Raw genomic sequence first — 23,579 nt, 5'->3', positions numbered from 1 at the left:
TTTTGAGAATTTTCCGGACCCTTTGTGTGTATTCTTTGCTGACCACAGTTTTCACATGTTCATGCTTGATGTTGTACAGCTGTAATATGCCCAGATATTTATAGGCCTCTGGCTGGTGACACCTTATTGTTTGGCCATTGGGCATATTTATGCCCTCACTTTCAATGATTTTTCCCTTCTTCAATGCCACTGTCGAACATTTGTCCAAACCAAACTCCATGTTGATATCAGTGCTAAAAATTCGGACAGTGTTGGTCAGAGATTGGATTTCAGTTTCCGTTTTCCCATATAGCTTCAGGTCATCCATGTACATCAAATGTGAAATTTTGTGAGAATTCTTAGATGTTTGGTAGCCGAGATTTGTTTTTTGTAAGATTGTTGACAGAGGGATCATGGCAATAATGAAAAGCAGAGGGGACAATGAATCTCCCTGGAAAATTCCTCTTCTGATGTTGACAAGTCCATAGCTTTCATTTCCAACAAACAGTTCAGTTTTCCAGTGCTCCATCATGTTTTCAATGAAGGTGCCAACGTTTTTACAAATCCCCCCCGCAGGTGCCACCTTGACGTGGTGGGGGGGCTTAACTGCTCCAATGATGACTGAGGGCTGTGCTGACGGTAGTGTAACTACCGGCAGGTCCAACCAAGCCAGAGAGGCCTCAGCTGAGGAGCAGAACTAAGAGCACCTAACCCATTAGCATTATGGAGAATCAAACTCAAACGAAGTCTATACTGGCTCGGTCGTCGCCCAGGATAAAAGGGACCGCGGCGGATGCTGCTGATTCTGGACATCCATCGACAAGTGGGCTACGGAATCATCAAAATCCAAATGAACAGTCACAGAAGCGGCAGAAATATACAATGCCAGAAAACCGCACAATTATTATTATTATTATTATTATTATTATTATTATTATTATTATTTTATTATGACACAGCAAACAAGATAGATATGCTGGATTTCATATCACAAAATCACAAGTCGAACACTTCCCAAGTGTCTAGGACTGTGTGATGTATTTTCGGATGATGCGTGCAGATCCCAGTAGATCCCAGATCCCATCATCATCATTATTATTATTATTATTATTATTATTATTATTATTACAAGATTAGTACACAGCAAACAAGATCACTATGCTGGCTGTTGTATTGGATCACACGTCAGACACTTCACAAGTGTCTAGGACTATGTGATGTATCGGCGAATTATGTGTGCAGATCTGAATAGGGTGGCTTTTTGCAGCTGACAGATGGTAATTTTGTCAGTGCTGATTGTTTTCAATTGCTGGCCAAGGTCTTTAGGCACTGCACCCAGTGTGCCAATCATCACTGGGACTTTACTGGTTTGTGCCAGAGTCTTTGCAGTTCAATCTTTAAATCCTCATATCATGACAGCTTTTCCAGTTGCTTCTTGTCAATTTTGCTGTTGCATAGAATTGCAACATTGATGATCCATATTATTATTATTATTATTATTATTATTATTATTATTATTATTATTATTATTATTTATACCCCACTTTTTCTCTCTACAAAGGAGACTCAAAGTGGCTTGCATTAAAAGCATTTTAAAACAATTTAAAATCCACAAATATGCAAACATTGAAACGGAATTATGCATCAATGGAATTTTAAAAATGAACAATTAAAATCCATACAACTGATTAAAAACATATTCAAAGCTAAAACCACAGCATCCCCTGACTTGATGAAACCACATAATGTCCTCCTTGTGTGAATTCAGCGCTGAATGTATGTTTTGAGCTTATCCACAAAAGAGGAAAATTGGTTAAAGTCTGTTTACCCTCAATACTGCCTTCCACGGTTCTTTTACTTCTAACCATACAGTGAGTAATGATGGTTTCTTTTTTAACACAGGGAAGAATTCTGCTGGGTGATTCAGAGGTTGCAATGAAAAAACGGGACATCTTAGCATCAAATGGTGTCATTCACATCTTGGATGGCATATTCATCCCCCCATCGATAGTCCCAATTTTGCCACACAGGTGCAATGAACAGACTTACAAAATTATAGCGGTAAGATTTTTTTTCCTTTTCCTGACATGCATGTCTCCCATATTGTAGAAATTCCTGGACTGATGGGAAACATGTTGCATCTTCTCAATAAGATTTCCATTGGGGAATGGAGAAAGTGTGCCTGTGGTTGGCCATTTCCTCAGGGCAGCTTTTCTGCTGCGTCAGCTGCCTTCCCCAGTGAATTCCCCCTTTTTGACATGGCTCTATGAGCCACGGTTTGGGTTGTGCATGTGATTTTTATACTTCCACATAATACGTACCCACAATATTTATGACTCAGAAAAGCAGTTAGGTTCTTCAGAGGCCACAGCATTGTAATTCCTTCATGAATTCGCCCTTCCTGTTGATGTAGCTGTTGCCAAATGGTCTGAGGCTGTTTCATCAACTCACTGGAAACATCTGCTTCCTGTTGCTCAGATAGGGACAGATAGAGCTTCTAGGTACAGAGATTAGATGGTCACTGCTATGGTCGAAGCTTCTATACATACAAGCAGATGCTTCACAATAGGCTTCTTAACACCAGTATTGTATTTATTTGAAAATGAAGTCCATTTGGAAAGGTCTCTTCTGGCTTTGTGTACAACCTTTATGGGGGAGTAGACTACAAATACACTTGGTACTCCAAGCAGCACAGAGCAACTGAGGGCTTATCTGCCCTTATCTTAGGGCAGTTTAGCTAGCATAAATATGTCCCAGAACAGCCTGGGGCCATTGTTCAGATGTCTGGAGATCATATCTATTCTTCTGGTGGGGTGGAGGGCATATCTCACCTCCTCTGTGTTGCCACTGCTGCTACTAGCTGGCCACAGAGCTCATCTGAGCTCCTGGCCATCTTGGGCACTTCTGCTGACATCAAACAGGGCAGCAGGAGGGGAGATGGCCTGGTCACACAGGCATCTCTGCCAATGTCAGAATGGGGCAACCACACATCAGGAAAAAGGAGGGGAAATTCTCTCTTTTCTTGAGCTGGTTTTTTGGCTGTGCACCAAAAAAGGTAATAGTACCAGTGTCCAGTTTGGAGAACAGATCTGGCTAAATTGGACCCATTCTGGTTATCCACATTTCCCTCTTAAACCACAGGAATAGTATCCCATGGCTTCAGGGTAATCTGAACAGCTAGAATAGATTTGATTTGGCCTGAGTTATTCTACAGAAAACTCTGGAGTATCCCCCGACTTTGCAAACCTCCCCATCTCAAGAAGGCTTTGAACATTAATCAACCCTTGAACTAACCACTTTCACTTAGCTTGACTTATCTCACACCATAATTTTGTAGATAAAGTATGGAATGGTAGAGGCAACTATACTACCTTCAGTTCATTGGGAAATTTGAAGGTGGAATATAATAAATAAATACTAAATTCCATTGCTTCTGCTGCTATAATATCATTGGGTTGCAAGAAGACAAAAGAAAGACAAAAGAGAATGGGGAAGTGGGATAAATGGGGAAGATATGCATTATCATTTAAAAAGCCTTGAGCAGTTTTTATTCTTGAAAAGAGAACATAAAGCGGATGACAGTTCCTTCCTAACTGCAACCCAGCAAAAATATTTATTTATTTATTTGTTGCATTTGTATGCTTTCTTTCTCCCAGTGTGGGACCCAAGGTGATTCAAAACCATAAAACAAAATTAGCCAAAACATAGTAATAATATTAAAGCACAATTAAATTATCACAATTTTAAATCGTACAATAAACAATAGAAAATAATTGCATAATGATATTGTCTATGTAACCCTTTAACCCTTTACCTATCCCAGGGGAGTCAGTTAGCTCCTTGCTGCTGAGCCATACTCTTAGGGCGCTTTTTGCCAGCTCCCAGTTCTGGCCCCTATAATATGCTGCAGCGGATAGCTACAATGCACTCCGGATTTTGCGGAGTTGATTTCACCCTGGATTTGGGATACTCTGTCATCTGCTGCAGCACATTATTTGGCTGAACTTTCCAGCCAGAGTTCCCAGATGCATGTTTGTTATCAAGCAGAGGAAAATACTGCCATAATGGTGGTGGAGAAAGGCGTAGGGATATTGCTGCAAATACTGGGTCTCCAAGGAAAAACTAGTAAATTGAACAGGCAGAGTCTCAATTAACCAATAAATATGCTTTACTGGTAATACAATCCTCTTATTCTACTTTAAATTTATTCTAGTTTAAATATCTAATTTGTTTAAATGGATAGAATTTAAGCCTTTCAGGTTACAGAATATTTCTCCTTAATGCAGTCCCTGTGATGACAATGAAGCTGGGAATTGTGTTTTCATGAAATATAATGTCTTATTCTTGGCTTTTATTTCAGGGATCTTGTGTGGACTGTGATGCCCTTAACACAAGTGTTTGCCCACCTGTCAGCCAAGTTATGGTAATTAATTCTTAGTTTTGCTTACTGTTGTTGGTTAAGAAACTTTCTGAGGTGGTCAAATTTTCTTTGAAAAGAATAGATCTCTTCAGCCACAGGCACATTCCACTCAAAACTCAAAGGCTCCATATAGGTCTGGAGGCCATGCTATGTCAGCACAGATGTTTCTAGTGGCAATGTAGGATGATCCTAACACTGCTCCATAAAAATTGGAGGTATTTGTCCATTGAATCCTGACAGGCACAGTTTTCAAAGATTTAGGGTCCTTTTAAGTTTAGACTAAGCAGGCCAACAGTGCATTGGGACACCACTGCTCTTTTACCAGCTAAAAGCATCATTCTGGCAGAGACTTTCTGGTGCCATCACTTCTATTGAAGTCACAACAACGCCCTCTATGTGATCAGCAGAAGCAGCATCACCAGCAAGGCTCTGCTGGGGAACTTCTAGCCTACCATACTGCAGTGGGTCTGTTTGACACGTGGACATGAGATTGGATCCAGCCTGATCCAGCTGTCCACAGCTCAAAAACATGCATCAATCCTGAGTTTCCTTGAGCTCTGGAGTAAATTGCAGCTTCTCTTGTCCTGGGAGCAGTGCTTCTGCTGCAAAACCAGGCCTATGTCATGTGAACTACTTGCAGAAGTTAGAAGGAATTTTGTTTTAGTTGCCCCATATAGACATGGCCAGTGTCTTGGCTAGTCTTGTCACAATAGATGAAATCTTAGCCATTGGTAATCAAGAAACATACCCCAAATCTCATGGTAAGCTGCTTACAGATTTGGATTTTAGCTCTTCCCTTTCTAATTGCGAACATGTATTTGGGACAGGTTTCTGCTACATTTTCATTGTTTTGATTTTTTTGGAGGTTGGGGTGAACTATTCCCTGAAGAACATGATCTGTATTAGTAAATGGAGTAGAGGTGTTGGGATTTTTCCTTGACATACAATATGACCCCTGTATCCGCAGAGGATACATTTCCAGACTTTGTGTGGATATACATGAAACTATTGATAAGAGTGTACTCTTTTACATTGAAGGACTCCTGGTTCAAGAATACCAAAGAATCACACTAAATGTCAAAGAAAATGCATAGAGAGGTTGTATTTTGCCAGATGTTTATATCAGTCCCAAAGATACAGGGTTGTCCTGTATATTTTTCCTAACAGACACATTAAGAACTCAGATCTTTGAAAGAACTAGCTCTGGCTAGCCTGATTTGATGGACTTACTTGAAGTGGCCTGTCAAAAGTTCTCTTTGTACTTACAAGCCATTATCTTTCCAAAGGCCCATGGGATCTTTCCAAAGGATCACGAGGACTGTGTTTATATCCATGATCCCTTAGGTTTGAACATGCTGAAGAAAGGTTGTAGCAAGAAATGCAACCAAACTATTACGGTAAGTATACAGAGCAGCAATTCCCAACTATTTCTTTGGAAATATTATTATTCACCCCATGAGCATCTGACAGATCTACCATTCTTCAAACCAAGCCACTCCCACAGTAGCTTTTTTTCTGAAACATGTCCTTGGATAAGCACTCAATTAGTGAGCATTCATTCTTTGTGTAAATTATGTGGGGAACCCAGTGTGGTGTAGTGGTCTGAACACTGGGCTAAGTCTCTGGAGACCAGGGTTCATATCTCCACTCAGCTGTGGAAACTCACTGGGTAACTTTGGGCAAGTCACAGTCTCAGAAGAAGGCAAAGGCTAACTCTCCCTGAACAAATCTGAAGAAAACCCCATAATAGTTTTAATTTGGAAACAACTTGAAGGCACCACAATTTTTAATTTTTTATTAAGTTGTATAAGAGGATTATATCATTTCACAATCACATTACAGGAATAATGGGGAAAAGAGACAGTAAGAATTTTCCCCATAGATACTCATACTGTTTTGGTATGTTTTCTTATCCTTTCCCATTCTGTACTTATATTTGTCCTATTTCTCCCTTCCTCTTGCCCCCTTCCCTCCAGGAATAGTCATATCTCTATTTTAACTTTAATTTTATTTGTTTGACCATGAAGATGGTCTGATTCAGTTTCTTGTATTTTCTTTTTCCCTTTACTCTGGCTATCAGAGCTTTCCATTTTACGTCCCAGTTCCCCATTGGATTCATTTTTCCTTTCAATAATATAATCTTGAAGCATATAATCTGCTGGATAATTATACAATTTTAGCTTCCATTTTTGTTCTCTTTTGATCCCAGGGCAACTATTGCTTGTGCCAGTCCTATTATATTTTTACAATATCTGCCCATTCTTTATTCCCACCTTTACCTTCCATTTGCTGAGTTAAAAATGCTTTTATTCAATTCTATTTTTTGCTCTGATATTCCCTTCATCTCACACTTTACTTTTCTGTAAAAAATTGTACTTTGTCACGGTTCCACCACATATGTTAAAAGGTTCCTGTTTTACTACATTTATGCCAACATGGTTTTGAAGTGCTTTTTGTAAGATGAGATAATTGATGTTCAATGCCATTTTGTCAATAATTTCCATTATGTTTCCTTAATCCTTAGGTGTTTAATTTTTTAATTGAATTTATTCAGTTTTTAATGTCCTTCTCATTACTACTTAATTTTTCTTTCCATACTTCATTCAGTATCCATTTCAAATTGTATAGTCTTTCTACCATTTTTCTATATATAAAACCCACCATTTCTTTCTCCTTCTCTATTTTCCATTTTGAGATTTCATCTAGATCTGTTTCTGGGCATTCCTTTCTCTTCTAATCTGTAATCCTCTGAATCCTTCCATACTATGAGTGGTAACCATAGTTCCAGGGGCATGAGAGAAGCCTCCCACAAGGATGGTAAAAACATCAAAAACATCTGGGCGTCCCCTCGGCAACGTCCTTGCAGACAGCCAATTCTCTCACACCAGAAGCGACTCAAGTTGCTCCTTACATGAAAAAACCCCCATAGTTCTCACCTTAATGCGCCACACTTCAAGAATGATTTACTCTCAGTACATAGCAGGGACTGGAAGGACATGGCCCTCTTGCTGATTTTAGACCACAGATCTCATCTGATAAGCATAGCTGATGGTGATGAAGAAAGCGGAATTATAGCCCAACAGCTTCTGTAGGACTACACAGTTGACATATAGGATCCTTGAAACAAATGTCCATGTATACTTGGGAATACAGTAGAGTCTCACTTATCCAACACTCGCTTATCCAACATTCTGGATTATCCAACGCATTTTTGTAGTCAAGGTTTTCAATATATCATGATATTTTGGTGCGAAATTCAAAAATAAAGTAATTACTATGTAGCATTACTGCATATTGAACTACTTTTTCTGTCAGATTTGTTGTATAACATGATGTTTTGGTGCTTAATTTGTAAAATCATAACTTAATTTGATGTTTAATAGGCTTCTCCTTAATCTCTCCTTATTATCCAACATTTTCGCTTATCCAACGTTCTGCCGGCCCGTTTATGTTGGATAAGTGAGACTCTACTGTATATTTAATACCCAAATAATATTAAATTAATAAAGAACAATAAATAGATGTTGTCACAGTCCAGGAAGACTTCTATTCCTTTTAGGAAACATTGTCAGAGAGGCTGAGAAAGCTGCCTTGCCAGTGATGTTTACAGTATCTGCTGCCAGTCCACAGATGCAAAATGCATCAGAGCCTACTGTCCACCAGGCACAATGTTTTCTTTCTTGTTGGGCTCCGTGATGTGATCAAGACAAAGATTTCCTTTCATCATTTATACAGCCATTTATTGAGGGACACAGGCCTCTTTATGAGACAGTAAACAAGGGCAAAAACCAAGAGAGCCTTCTCTCATTCTCTCTCATGGAGGGAGAGTCCGTTATCTTGAGATGTCAGTCATTTACAAATCCTTCTTCATCCAGCACTTCAAAAAGTTTTGTTTGGACTAAAATTTCCAGAATCCTCAGCCATCATGTCTAGTGACCACAAGTCTTTATAGTCCAAGCAAGTAACCTTTCCAAGCTTTCTCTGGCTCCATATGGGTAGGGCATGAAGACTGTGATGCCTAGAAGATGCCATGATGAATTTTTCTTGTCCCAGATACTATTTCCCAAAAAATAAAGGAAGTATATGGGTTAAAAAATTGCCAAAGTAGCTTCATGATAGCTTTCTGATGTTAAGAAAACAAAGGAAAAAGTAGTATTATCACTAGGGTTGGTGTCATACATTGTCATACATGGTTTACTTCTATGGACCTCCTTCCATACCAGGCCATCCTATGATACTGTAACTAAAATACCATAGAGTTAGTCTTACAGTACATGTACACTGGACATATGTAAAATGTTTTTGGGATATATCTAACTGCAAGGATATTTCTATTAAAATAATAAATGTGTGCTGTAACTTATTTTATAGACAGTCATTTTGGAATCACCCCTATAGTGGTTTCACACACTGCTGTTGGCATCCCCCTAGTGATGCCACTTTGATGAAACACTGAAGCTGCCAGGAGGTATGGGGATTTGATCCCTTGTTTAAGTGCAAGGAATGATAGTGCCATTCATGTTTTTTTAGACACCTGGTTGCTGTAAAGGCTTCTTTGGTCTCTCCTGCAATCCATGTCCTGGTGGATTTACCAATCCGTGTTATGGCAGAGGAACGGTAAGTGGCAATGAACCTCTTTGGCATTTAGGGGGAAAATTGAGAACATTCCTTTAAAACTGAAAACAGACACCTGACTAAAGATCCCACCCTTATGAATTTTGCAAAGGGATGTCTGTTTGAACCATGCTTTTAGTGAACTTTGGTCCATGTATCTGAACACCAAACACTGTGGATTCTCAAGTCCTATTATATATAATGGCATAGTAAAATGTTGTGCCCCATATAAAATGGCAAAATTGAGATTTATTCTTTGGAATTTCTTTTTCTAATATTTCGAGATGTGGTTAGTTAAACCAATGGATGCTGAATATGTGAATATGGAGGGCTAACTGTAATGCACGTTTCCCACCTAAATTGATTAATAATAATAATAATAATAATAATAATAATAATAATAATAATAAAACTTTATTTATACCCCGCCACCATCTCCCCAACGGGGACTCGGGGCGGCTTACATGGGGCCATGCCCAGAACAGTACAATATAGCAAAATATAAAACAACATATCATAATACAATTAAACGATACAATAAATAATCATATACAATGCAACACAATATATATATATATATATATATATATATATATATATATATATATCAGGGCGGGCCGCATGAGACACTTAATTAAAACTTGGGGTGAGAAAAGGATAAGAATACAATCACGGAGACCAGGGACATAAGATAAAAACAATCTAGAGGGTAGATGTTGGGGGAGTAACAAAAGAAGTGTATAATAGTTACTCTCCGAAAGCACATCGGAAGAGCCAGATCATGGGATTACTGGCCAGTATTAAAATGATCTCTTATTGTACTTAGGGCCAGGCTGTGGCGCAGGCTGGTAAACAGCTGCTGCAATAAATCACTCTGACCATGAGGTCATGAGTTCGAGGCCAGCCCGTGGTGGGGTGAGCATCCGTCAATTAAAAATAAAATATAGCCCCTGCTCGTTGCTGACCTAGCAACCCGAAAGTTAGTTGCATCTATCAAGTAGGAAATAAGGTACCACTTATAAAAATGTGGGGAGGCAAGTTTAACTAATTTACATTGTTGGAATGAGGAAGTGAGGAAGTGCCATCAGAGTAGATGATGAAGCAGCTGCTCCCCCCTGTGGCCAGAATCGAACATCCCCTCAGGAGAAGGTTAAATTGCCTCTGCGTCTGTCTGTCTGTCTGTCTCTGTCTCAGTTCGATGTGTTTATGGGCATTGAATGTTTGCCCTATATGTACATAATGTGATCCGCCCTGAGTCCCCTTCAGGGTGAGAAGGGCAGAATATAAATACTGTAAATAAATAAAATAAATACTGTCCAGAAGGTTCTTCTTTTCTTCTTTGAGCTGGCTTTTTAATTGACCTAATGGTGCACTGTGTGACTTAATGGGTTTTGTAGTCATTACTCAACACTGAAGTGAATTCAGCATGATTCTAGGTAGCTGCAAAAGCAACCATGGAACAGGAAAAGATGAAGTCATAACTGTAGATCAGATGTGGGGATATAGTGTCTTCTTTATGAAATTGGATGATATCACCCATCATCCCCACCAATTGGCCATGCTTCTGGGGCTAGTGGGAATTGGATTTCAACAACATCAAAAACAGCCCGAAAGACATACAACAACCCTCCAACATCAAAAAGACTTTAGCTGCTTAATTCTGCCATAAATACTTCAGGACTATTGTCTGCCTACCCCGTATAGCATTCTTTATTGTTCTTTATTGAAACATAATGACTTTTGTCTTATGGCATAATGTTCAATTTCTTGCACTCAATTCTCTTTCGTCTTTAGTGTTCTGATGGGATTCGAGGGACTGGTCAGTGTCTCTGCTCTAAAGCCTTCAAAGGAGTTGCCTGCCACATCTGCACAAACCCAAACAAACATGGGGAGAACTGTGACGAAGGTCTGTAACTGAATCTGCAGCTACAGCGGATGACCCTAGGTCCTAGCATCATGTATTATGAATCCTCTTGTTTGATTTTTTCCCCCTAAACTAAATATCCTCAAATGTAACTGTTCCTCATGGGAGAGTTTCTCTAATCTCTTCATTGTTTTAGTTACCCTTTTTCTCTGCCTTTTCCAGATCTGGATTATCATTTTTCTTTTAGGTATTGTTAGCAAACATGTACGCAATATTTCAGATGGAGTTTTTGTATAAACACAGTATTATATAAGCAGTTTTATATTTGATTTATTTTCTAATTACTGATACCCTGTTTATATTAAAAAAGTATAAAGTCCACACCAGAATATTCAAACACATATTATATCTGTCACTAGGGATCAAAGAAGTAAAGTGCTATTGCACTCATGCTGGTGGGCTTCCCATAGGCAACTGGTTGGCCATTGTGGAAAGTGGATGCTAGGCAAGACAGACTTTTGGTCTGATCCAGCACTTATTTTCTTTCTGCTTCAACAACCCAAATGCAAATTGTCAGGACTAGTTTTGAAACCACCCACAGTGACTGCACCACTGTATTTTTGCATCCGCATACCATTTGTGCACACATCTAAATGCCAAGGCTAGAACTAGGGAAGATTTGGTTCAGGGAGCAGTGGCACTGTGTGGCAAATTATCAGAATTACAGTCTGAGAAATCTTTTCAGTATTGAAGTATTTTCACACTTTGGACTGACTCCATCAACCCAGGATGTTCACTGGGGTTTATTGGGATGGGAATGGCTCATACCTGCAATTTCCCAGTTTGGCAGGGACAGTCCCAATTAATCCTCCATCATCCCACTTTTTCAGGTGCTTTTAAAATGTCCCTGTTTCTTCTCCTTCTCTAACTTCCTTTCCCTTTGTCCTCAACATATTCCAGTTTTTACATACTGCAAAAGTAGTGAGCACTCAATTATCAGAAATAGGTTGGGAGGGGAGAAACTTGCCCTTCCTATTAGTAGGCAAAAGCAAATTGCAGTGGTCTCTAGTAGTTTGTTTGTTCTTCATCATTAATAACTTTTAATCATCTGGATTATACTGCCATATTGCTTGGCCACATATGTCCCAATTGGATAGCTGTAAAAGGTTTTTGTTTTGAGTTGAAAATTACACTGGTTGTGGTATGTTTCTGTACGTTGTTTGGCCTTGGTTCTGTAGTGCCTTTAGTGTAACTCAATCTTGCTAGTAATGAAGTATGTATCTGAACTAACCAAAGTGATCGGACAGAATTCTTTGTTCTTATGCACACACCAGTTCTCTGAGTGGTAACATTTCCACTGTCTCAGCTCTTCATCCAAGGTTTTGTTATCTTTGTGAGACATCTTGGTATTTTTAAATATTTTTTTTACTTATAAATAAACAAAATGAGCCTGGCTTCACAAAGCTAACATCACAGTAGATGTCTCGGGACATCATCAGAAGGGCAGGGTGAAAGAGAAGGACAGTGAGGGACAGTGGAGGGAACCGTCTTACTCTGTTCCCTCCTGTCAAAGTTCCTCTTCTGCCGTCCCACGTCCTTACCTCCTTCAGGTCCAGCTTTCCCCCACATTCCCTCACTTTGTGCCATTAGGAGTTGGATAACACCCGTCTCCTCAAAAGGCACTCTGGGCTCCATTTCTTTGTAGGACTCCATTTCAGTGGCATAGAGAAATGGGGAGAAGACACAGAGAAGACTGTGCCTGATGACTTCATCAATGATTCCTGCTTCCCCATCAAATTTTCATAACGCTCTGTGTCTCAGCCTGTGCTTTCTTTCCTTGGTCAGTTTCAGTTCACTCCCAATTTGCAACATTCATTGTCCTTTACTTTACCATATTTCATCATAGGTGGAAATGGGGAAGCTAAGAGGGCTTCCAGAACCATTAGTAGCCAGCTCTTTGCTAAAGTGCAGGAAAGGAAATGTGCCGTCCGCCAGACAATTAAAAAAACTATAAAGCTGAAACGTGCCGTCCTTTATCCGGGCGAACTGCAAATCCCTATAAGCTGTCCTAAAAATATTGAACGACTGAGTCTGGAAGACTTCAAAAAAAAGGATGTTTATTCATACAAGGTTGTAAACCTGGCACAGATCTTAAAGTTACAGAAAATGAAACAAATTTCTATAGGTTTTAGTTACAGAATTATCCCTGGTTCCAGAAGGCAAAGGTGATTGTAAAACCACTCTTGCAGACTCCAAGCCACTTTTCCTGGGCTTTGCAGCCAGAGGCTGAAACAAAATGTAAAGGAGGGAAACCAAACAAACGACCAATAGGTAAGGCAAACCATCGTCCTGGGGGACGGAACACTCCCCGCTTAAATTCCCAGGATGTGGGAATTTACCACCCCAAAATACAAACACCTTTGCACATATGACAATACAAACACTAGAACTTTAAACATCTCCAATAAGCAACACGAGGTCACTAATTGGTCTGTCCAAAATGGACACTTTGTCTCTGTTGCAAGTCTTTAATTGAACTTTCCTGACCTTACCGTCCGGGCAAGGAAAGGTCTTTAATACAATGCCCATGGGCCACGCATGGCGGGGCAAGTCTTTGTCCTTTAACAACACAACGTTGTTAACCTCAATGTTGTCCTGTGGGCTTTGCCAGATTCTTCTAGCTTGAAGCTGGCTTAAGTACTCAGCTTTCCACCTTTTCCAAAAGTGGTTGGCCAAGGACTGCACCTGTTTCCACAGGGCACGGTGAGTTCCGTCCGGAACTGGCAACATGATGTCCTTCCATCCTGGCACCTTTTGTGTCAAAATAAGTGCAGGAGTCAGTGGTTGTAAGTTCTCAGGGTCACTGGTAAGGGGAACCAGCGGCCGGTTGTTGATAATTGCGGTAACTTCCGCCATAAGTGTCACCAAAACATCATGCGTCAATGACCTATGACTCAAAAACATGGCATTAAGGGTTTTGCGACTAATACCAATCATCCTCTCCCAAACACCACCCATATGGGAGGCGTGGGGAACATTGAAAGTCCACATAATTTGTTCAGTATTCGTAAAGTTCTGAACCTTTGGGTCTCTCCCAAACCTAGACACACAATTGAGTTCTTTGGTCACACCTACAAAATTGGTGCCACAGTCCGACCGAATTGACTTAATTGGCCCTCTGAGGGCTATGAACCTTTTCAATGCGTTTAAAAATGATGAAGTGTCCATTCCTTCTATGACTTCTATATGGACAGCTCGTATTACTAAACAAATAAACAAAACTGCCCACCTCTTGTTATTTACAACACCACCCCTGGTTTTTCTGGTAACAATTTCCCAAGGACCAAACACATCGATTCCCACATGGGAAAAGCGTGGGTCTGTCAAAGTCCTATCCTGAGGTAGTTCTGCCATTAACTGACTTTGACAGTTTCGCCTAAGGCGCCTGCATTTAACACATTTGAAAATACAACTGTTGACCAACCTTTTGGCATTAACTACCCACAGACCTTCATTTCTAAGGGCTGCCTCAGTTAGAGTTCTACCCTGATGATGGATCCTTTCATGGTGATGCCGAACGAGCAGCAATGCAGTGTGACTATTAGGGGGTATGATGATGGGGTTTTTTATGCACACCTTGAGTTTAGCCTTGGCTAACCTTCCTCCAACTCTCAAAATACCCTCCTTGTCTAGAAATGGGTTTAACTCATTTAGAAGACTTTGATTAGGGATGTTGAGCCCTTGCTCTAGCCTAGCTATTTCCTGCTTGAAAACAGATCTCTGCACTGACTTGAATATGACGCTCTTAGCCTTTATCATATCCTGGACCTGTAAAGGCTCACTATCTTTGCAAGCTAAACGATGTATAAGCCTAGCAACTGCTCTAAGAAGGCTGTGCCACTCCGAAAAACGTTCAAAACGGTGTGGTTCCAGGCAAGATCTTTGGCCCATCTTGATTTCTGTGGTCATCTTGCAAACTTTCACCTCTGGACTCCGGGAAACTTGAGAGTTCATGATCTCTAAAAACCTCTGTTCATCTTTGGAAAGCGCTGTAGTTTCATCCCTTTCGGAGACTTCAAAGATGGAAGAATACTCTGGTGTTATCCCCTGACAATAGACCGAGATATGACTCAAACAGCTATGCATTAGTGTGGGGCGACTGCCTTGAAGCACGTGCGCTTGACGAGTGCCCACTGACGATGGAGGGTGCATCCTATTTATGCACACTGGGTCTGTAACTGTCCAGCCTAGTGGTAGCAGCTGAGCAATGGGCGCCCCTGGAGGTCCCTTAACTTGGTCGTTCACATAGAACAAGTTCGGACAGTCCGCACCAAGCAGAAGGGCAATGTCCACATCTGGTCGGAAAGCAGGTAAGGCGTTCTTCAGCCTTCGCAAGTGAGGATGGGCTTCCACGACTTCTCTGGTGACAATCTGCCTTTTGTTCCGGGGAATAGAGGAACACTCAATGAGGTCTGGTAACTCGAACAGTCTCTTCTGGTCACAAGAGGAGACAACAAAGCTGGATGCTATGCGACCCTGCAACTTCTTCTTCCCTACACAGGTGGACATGGTGTAGTCGACCGTCTGGGTTTTTATGTCAAACAGTTGGAAAAACTCTGGAGTCGCCAGGGAGGCGTCGCTTTGTGAATCCAAAGCCACGTAAAGTCTCTTTTTAAGCCAAGGTCTTCTGGCTGGATATACATCTGCTAGGCAGATGGGATGGCAGACTCTGAGCTGGTGCGCGTCAGAGCATAGTTTAGTGCAGGCGACCGATGGAGCATCCTCCTGCATCCGTGACGCGGCCTGCGTGTTGGTGGCTTCAGTAGATGACCCTTTTTTGGAAAACGTGTCCCCTTTGGCGTGGGAGACAGCGTCAGAGTTGTGCATCGCGGTGCAATGCTTAAGGCTGTTACACCTTGCGCATTTGACGTCCTCTTTGCAGTTGGATGCAAAGTGAAGAGTTGCTCCACAGCACCTAAAACATATGCCCAGCTTCTGAACAATCTGTTGTCTTTCTTTATAAGGCTTCTTGCCAAATTCCCGGCAGTTGGCCAAACTGTGAGGCTTTTGGTGAATGGGGCAGAGCACCTCCTTCACCTCTGACTTGGATTCGTTGGCCCTGTGCTGAGTTTCAACAGCCTTAACACTAACTTTTGGCCTCTCTGGATGGTTTTTTCTCCACTTTAGGTGCCTTCTCTGGCTGGGTCCCTTGGTATAAGGTGGGGAGGCCCGTCTGTGGATCATTCCTTTCTCTGGCCACCCTGGTGATGAACTGGACCAAATGAGAAAATGGAGGGTATGCCTGGGAGTGGGCCTCCTTGTAGTTGAAGACCTCCTGTCCCCAGCGTTCTTGCAAAGTGAAGGGCAGCTTGGTCAAGATCTGCCTCTGGGACAGGTGCTGATCGAGGCACCTCAAACCGGGCAGTTCTGGATTCTCCTTGGCCAACTCTAATTCCGTAAGGAGATCGCTGAGGTCCCACAAGAGTTTGAAGTCTTTGAGTTTTAAAGCTGGGAACCTTTGGAGCTTGTCCATAAGAGATGCTTCAATCTCTGTGCTGGCCCCATACCTCTGCTGCAACCTGGCCCAGGCCTTTTCCAGGGCTTTGTCGGGATCGGCTACGTGGGCTGCGTAGATCTTCTTAACTTGTGAGGATGAGGCTGGGCCCAACCATGCAGCCAGAAGAGTCAGTTCTTCCTCAGGCAATAACTTTAAGTCTCTGATTGCTCTCTGGAAGGTGGCCTTCCAGAGAAGAAATTCCTCAGGCTTGTCCGAAAACTTTTCGACACCCTTGTCCTTAAGATCTCTTCTGGGGCTTCTGATGATGGAGACAAGCTGGGACTCTGGCGTCGAAGGGAACAATTGAGGAGTTTGCTGTTGTGGAGTGGACTCCCACCGTGCACCTTGCGTCAACCTTTGGCCTCTTGGAGGGATGACATCGACCACTGACGAATCGATGGCTCCCTGTGCAGCTGTCTGTAGGGGCCAACTAGCACTCGGCCTTGAGGCCCTGATTGACTGACCTAGGGTTTTAGCAGGAGGCACAGGTAGCTCGAGCAAGGGTGAGCTCCCCGCTATGACGCTCTGCTCTGCAGGAAACTCAAAAGTGACTTTGGGGCCCTGCTCTGGGTAAGGAGAGAAGTCTTCCTGTTCCTCATCCGAAAACTGGCTGTTCATGCTGCCAAGGTGCGCAAACACTTTGGCAGAAGGATCCTGTATTGGTAACTGGCTTACATTTTCTTCTGTGAGTGGCTCAATTAGGGCTTTGGCCAAAGTCTCAGCCCTTACCCTTTTGGCTGCGGCATCCATCTTTATTCTAAGCATCTCTATACGAGCCTGTTCTATTTGCATTTCGCTTTGTCTATGGGCCTGTTCTATTTGCAGTCGTTGCTCTTCTTCTTTAAAGGGAAGGGTGAGATCAGCTGCCTTAGCATCAGCCTCCGCCCCCGCCACTTTACTCTGCAGCTCCAGACGTGCAGCCTCCTTAATGTGCAAGGCAGCTAGGGAAGAGATGGCACTCCCAGCAGCAGAAGACTTGCTAGAGTGGCTGTGTTTAGACGATGCACGCTCCCTTAGTTTAGATACCTGGCTAGAGCGGTTGGACTTAAGACTAAGTGCCACAGCAGGTGATTTTAAAAGATTGGTCTCATGGCTGCATAAGGAAGCTAGGATTGCCCTCACCCTATTTTCTTTCTCATTAGTGTCAGCTAAAACACTCACTATTTCTAACTCTGAATCCTTGGCGTTAATGCGCTCGAGGACCTGGACTATCTTAGACACCAAACCCCTCCAAAGACCGAAGGTCTCTTCAAGGTCTGTCTGTAATATGGATGGCACCCTTGTAATACCCAAGCTTTCTATTCTGCCCATTAATGTTACAATGCGCTCCCATGCCGAACCTAACCTCACATGGAGGAGCTCCTTTTCATCTATTAGATGGGCTAGCATCTTGGCTGAAGGGTGCTTTATCCTTTGGGGCCTTTCATTCCTAATTTCAGCCTCAGAAGGAGATATACCATTTGTATCATCTTGAAATTGCATAGACATTATATATTCTTAGTAGCAAGTAAATTTACAACAAAGGCAAATGCAATATACCTGCAAGTAAATTTACAATAAAAGCAAATGCAATATATAATACAATGCACAGCACTTAACCATAGCAATATATATCACTAAGTAACTATACTTTACAAAGATTGTGACCTTTGGCGCCAGACTTTGGTGGGCAAGCTGCAAAATGCCAACTGACAGCAACTTGCCACTTGATACCTCCCTTGCCCGAGTGACGTAAACTGCCAAAATGGCGACTTCGCCAAATTTTCAAGCACCTCGTGCTCTGCGGCTCGAGGCCTGCCGCCGAAGGAGCACCGAGGCTGGCTTTGGAAAGGAGGAGAGAAGTGTGAAGGGAGGTCACCACCGCAGGACGATGAGACAGGTCACCGCCGCAGGTCGATGAAACGGGTCACCACCGCAGGACGATGAGGCAGGTCACCACCGCAGGACGATGAGGCAGGTCACCACTGCTGGACGATGAGGCAGGTCACCACCGCCAGGCGACTGTCCCGGCCGAGATCCTAGCCACTGTGAAGACTCAGCCAGAACTTTCTTTCGGAGTTGCCAGGCTTATCTGGGTCCTGGCCTGGTGCTTCTGGACTCACCACCTCCGTGTGAGCCCAAAGACTACTGCTGGAGCTCCGCGGCTCGATGACTGCCGCCGAAGGAGCTCAGGGTAGATTGCTGGGTTTTGCACAGCCGTGCAATTGCAGAAGCAGCCGCGGGGCTACTCGCACACACGCGAGCTGAAGAGCAGGATACTGCAGAGGCTGAAGGAATGGAGCCCCACTCTCTCACTTGCCTTTCGGCCTGGCAGCAAGCTTCACTGCAACAGACCAACAAAATCAAAGTCTCTATGGCCGTGCAGGCTAGCTCAAGCGGAAAAACCGCTGATCGACCTCAAAACTGTGCCGTCCGCCAGACAATAAAAAAAACTATAAAGCTGAAACGTGCCGTCCTTTATCCGGGCGAACTGCAAATCCCTATAAGCTGTCCTAAAAATATTGAACGACTGAGTCTGGAAGACTTCAAAAAAAAGGATGTTTATTCATACAAGGTTGTAAACCTGGCACAGATCTTAAAGTTACAGAAAATGAAACAAATTTCTATAGGTTTTAGTTACAGAATTATCCCTGGTTCCAGAAGGCAAAGGTGATTGTAAAACCACTATACCCTAATCACGCTGTCTATTTTAGAAGGAGAAACTCTTTCCTTCCCTATCTTTACAGCAAAGATTAGTTCTAGAAGCGACGGAATAACCCTGCTCCTCTAACTAGATTTCCTATTCCAGATCAGTATAATTCAATACTTATCTAATTTGGATAGGCTTAGATTGGCCTGGTTTTGAGGATGATTTGTCCCAGTTAGCTTGCACAGCTGCAGCACGTTGGAAGACTATAGCCAAAATGAGGCTCCAAAATGGAGACTAGACCCTGGTAAAAAAGGGCGGTCCTAAGATGTTGTACTCTTTGACCAATCATTGCAAAGAAAACTGCAGCCAGCTCTTGCAGACTCCAAGCCACTTTTCCTGGGCTTTGCAGCCAGAGGCTGAAACAAAATGTAAAGGAGGGAAACCAAACAAACGACCAATAGGTAAGGCAAACCATCGTCCTGGGGGACGGAACAGGAAATCTCTCAGGCCAACCACCTGAATTTGCCAAGTTGCTTTTTTGTTTGTTTTCTGCTTGCCTCTCCTGTGGGTTAAGGCAGGAAATACAAGTCACATCACACCAGTGAAAAGAGTATATAAAACCATTACCTGTTAAAATCCATCAGGAAATGCTATAAAATATAATTTAAATATAATCTGGATAGGTTTTCCAGAAGAGACTGGTTTTTAATACTGATTTCAAGTAGGGCAGCATCTGATGGAGCTCATCTGACCGGTCATTCCACAATGTTGCTGAAGGTAACCTGGGCTACCTTTCAAATCCTTTAAGTATCCATCTCCACTGATCTTGAATCCTTTATGCAGTCCTTGAGAGATTATAATTGACCTATGCCTATCTCATTATAATTGTTGAAGAAATTGTGTGAAGGAAGGATAAAAGCCAATCTTTCATCATACTTTGGCTAAATGTTTATTCTCTAATGGTTTGGCAGATTGCAGCTGTGTCCATGGGATCTGTGACAACAGACCAGGAAGCCAGGGAGTGTGCCAGGTTGGAACATGTAAGGCTGGATACACAGGGCAGCTCTGCGATAGAAGCAATCAGACCTGCGGCTCTTCTGGTGCCTCCTTGTCCTGCCACCTGAATGCAGTCTGCACCTTGGAGGGCACTGCCAGTGCAAGGTAAGATGTCTGCCTGACTTTAAAAGCCTTCCTGTGACATGGCTGCCAAAAACATTTTGTTGTTTGAGCCAGAATGACAGATATCACACACAGAGACCTCCTTCCATTAGGCCAAGTCAAGCCACATAAGACAAAAAATGTCATAAGCACCTCTCTGCCCCACAACCCAGAAATAAAAAAGCAGATTAAATAACTAACCATTTGCTTCCTTTTAAGAAGATCCCACACCTATTTGAAGCAGCCACATACCTTTGCCTATTGATAGAACCTGCTCTGTTTTGAGGGCCTAGCTGACCAGATCTGGATTTCTGTTCATAGAAATGAGATTCTGGAATGTCTGTAATGTGAAGATGTAGTCAAACAGGTATTTCTTCTGTCTTTGGAAAAACACTTTTGCGACAAACAGAGAAGGGGAGAAATATGGCAAAGCAACACATCGGCATGTAAACTGGTTGATGTTGGAAACTGGAGTTGTATCTACTTTGTAGAATTAATGCAGTTTGACATCACTTTAACTTCCATGGTTTACTGCTTTATAATAGTAAGATCTGTAGTTTTGTTACATAGCAGCATTCTTTGACAAAATAAAGCTAAAGACCCTGTAAAACTAGTAAGTTACATGAATCCATTACACTGAAGTGAAAGTGATGTCAAACTGAGTTAATTCTGTTGTGTAGCTGCACATCTAGACACATATATAGAGCCTGTCTTAAGAGGACACTGTTGGTTTTTTGTCCACATCCCTGTGAACAGTCAGTTTCCAGCATTGAGAAGTAGTTTCTAAACTGAATGAAAAATGTATTAGTTTTTAGTGGGAAAGGGGGAATTGTGTTATGCAATTAACTCACCCACCCCCACCCACATTTTACGATCTAATTGTTCTTTCTTCTCCTCTCCAAGGTGCATCTGTGTCGATGGATATGAAGGGGATGGGATTTCCTGCAAGCCCATTGATGCCTGCAGCAAGCCAGAACGGGGAGGATGTTCAGAAAATGTGTGTGGCTAAAGCATGGTAGTCAAGCTAGATCACACATTTGGCATGTTCAGACATGAACCTGTTTGTTGTGCGACTTGATTTTCCTCAGCTATGAGTCTTGCAATGAGCATGCTGAGGTGTCCTTAGAGTTCTGACCATAGTTACTTTGAGCGCCTTACTGCTAAAAAAAAGTATCTCTAAACAAAAAGCACCTTCTGATTTAGAAAATGGGTTAAATTGAGAGAATTGTAGTTCTCCTTAATGTCAGCACATTTCTTGGTCATTCTGACTGGGGCAGTCACTTCAGTGTCAATCCATGTATGATGCAGAGTTTAAAAGATATTTCTGTACAGAAATATTTTCTGTGTAGTATATGATACTGTACTTCTTGTACAGAAAATCTTGTGAACTTATGCACAGAAAACAACATTTTTGTTCAGAAAACAATGTGTATTGCTGTTGATTATGAGAATGTGGTTTTTATTTTTAAATCAAATGTAAAAATAATAGAATCAACAATAACAACAACAGTCTGGCTCTGCTGAGTAAAAATTGTATACCCAAGTAATTCTGAATGAAATCTACAGGTTGAACATCCATTTTCCAAAATTCAAAAATCCGAAATACTCCCAAATCCAGAGGCAGTGCTGCCTTTGTTTTCTGATGTACACAAACTTTGTTTCGTGCACAAACTTATCTAAAATGTCTTGTATAAAATTACTTTCAAGGTATGTTTATGAAATGTATAGGAAGCATAAATGAATTTCATATTTACACTTACCTCCCATCTCCAAGATATCTCTTTATGTACATATAAAAACATTTCAAAATCTGAAAAAAAATCTGAATCCAAAACAATTCTGGTGCCAAGCATGCTGTATAAGGGATACACAACCTGTAATATTTTACAATGAAGTGACATTTTCTTTCTTGTTTCTCTGTTGAGAAAAGTAATTGTCCACCTTGCTTATTTTATTCTTCTTGTATTTCTTGCCAGGCCGTGTGTACCAGTACAGGACCTGGCACAGCAACTTGCCAGTGTAACAGAGGTTGGACTGGGGATGGAAAGGGCTGTGTTGCCATAGATAACTGTGTTCTGGAAACCAGAGGAGGCTGCCACATTAATGCTGACTGTAACTACATTGGACCTGGACAGGTATGGTTAATCATATTTCTTATTTTGGAAAATCTGTGGAAACCTGGCACCATGCAAAAATGAAAAGTCTTTGCTATGAACCTCCTTCACACAGTACTCATGTGACAGGGCATCACATATTTAAAATGACGAAAAGATCCTCACCCCTCACCTCCACAATCTCCATTTTCATACATGAATCCTACTATCATCGCATATAGTTTTCAATCTCTATGCATACAAATAAGAATCAGAATTTAAATCTCATAATCTTGTAGTTATGTATATTTCATAGTGTCTAGAGATAGGGAGATAAGCTTAGGATGTTACTGCTACATGTGTATAAGAGAGAAGAAGCTGGAACTTAGGAAAAAGGTAAAGTCATCCCCATAATATTTGTTCAAGTCAAGAGGAATGAAATCAAAGAAATGAAACGGGTGCCGGTGCCTCACCAAACTACAGTTCCCATGTTTCCATAGTATTGAACCAGAGCAGTTAAAATGGTGTCAAACTCCATTAATTCTGTCTACACTGTAGATGCACCCATGGTGACACTGTTCTTTGAACAAAGAAGTCGCATTTTGTAAACCATGTCAGTTTTATCTCTCCTTTTTAAATTTAGCATTGCAAGATCCAAATGCTGAGTACCAACCATTTGTTTTTGCTTTCAGATTTCAAGAAGACATTGCAAAGACTTTCCAAAAATATGCATTAAATACGCATGAGATTTAGAGAATGAAATTTACTGTAAAATAATAACTATGATCCCTATTGTTTCTACTTTCAGAGCAGTTGTATGTGCAAGAGAGGTTATGAAGGGGATGGTTACAGCTGTGACCCCGTTGAGCCTTGCTCAACGAATAATGGTGGCTGCCACGAATTGGTAAGAAAATGGAGGTGTCAAGGATGTGGTGCTTTGCGAAATCCAGGTGTTACCTATGGGTCTTCTGGCTCCTGGTCCATTAGATTTAACAGTACAACTCTATTGAGGCAATTTAACTTATGCACACAACCTGTACAATGATGGAGGCTAAACAAGGTTAGTACTTGGATGAGAGACTGCCAATGTGCTGTTCAGAGGAAGGAACTTGCAAAACCATCTCTAAATGTTCTTTCATTAAGAAAATCCTATATACATGGACTTACTACAAATTACAGGTGACTTTAAGGTATACAGAGAGAAAGTGTCAGCAACTTCAGCACAGGATACTAGAAAATTGTTTATTTACATCCAACAGTTATTA

The 23,579-nt window shown here is 41.6% G+C and overlaps 1 protein-coding gene across 1 annotated transcript in view; it reads left to right on the top strand.

Annotated features, from left to right (window-relative positions):
• The window catches only part of stab1 (stabilin 1), a 135,753-nt gene that overhangs the window by 48,788 nt on the left and 63,386 nt on the right, over nt 1-23,579 (top strand). The window contains exons 18-26 of the mRNA XM_008105146.3: nt 1,882-2,040; nt 4,340-4,402; nt 5,686-5,796; nt 8,930-9,016; nt 10,808-10,919; nt 20,035-20,224; nt 21,125-21,218; nt 22,198-22,356; nt 23,123-23,218. Coding sequence (XP_008103353.1) covers nt 1,882-2,040; nt 4,340-4,402; nt 5,686-5,796; nt 8,930-9,016; nt 10,808-10,919; nt 20,035-20,224; nt 21,125-21,218; nt 22,198-22,356; nt 23,123-23,218 — 1,071 coding nt within the window. The remainder of the gene's footprint in view (nt 1-1,881; nt 2,041-4,339; nt 4,403-5,685; nt 5,797-8,929; nt 9,017-10,807; nt 10,920-20,034; nt 20,225-21,124; nt 21,219-22,197; nt 22,357-23,122; nt 23,219-23,579) is intronic.

This window comes from Anolis carolinensis, chromosome 2 (assembly GCF_035594765.1).
Source record: "Anolis carolinensis isolate JA03-04 chromosome 2, rAnoCar3.1.pri, whole genome shotgun sequence".
Lineage (NCBI taxonomy): Eukaryota > Metazoa > Chordata > Lepidosauria > Squamata > Dactyloidae > Anolis > Anolis carolinensis.
Note: the sequence above shows the minus strand (reverse complement) of the source record. Positions and strands in the feature narration are given on the sequence as shown.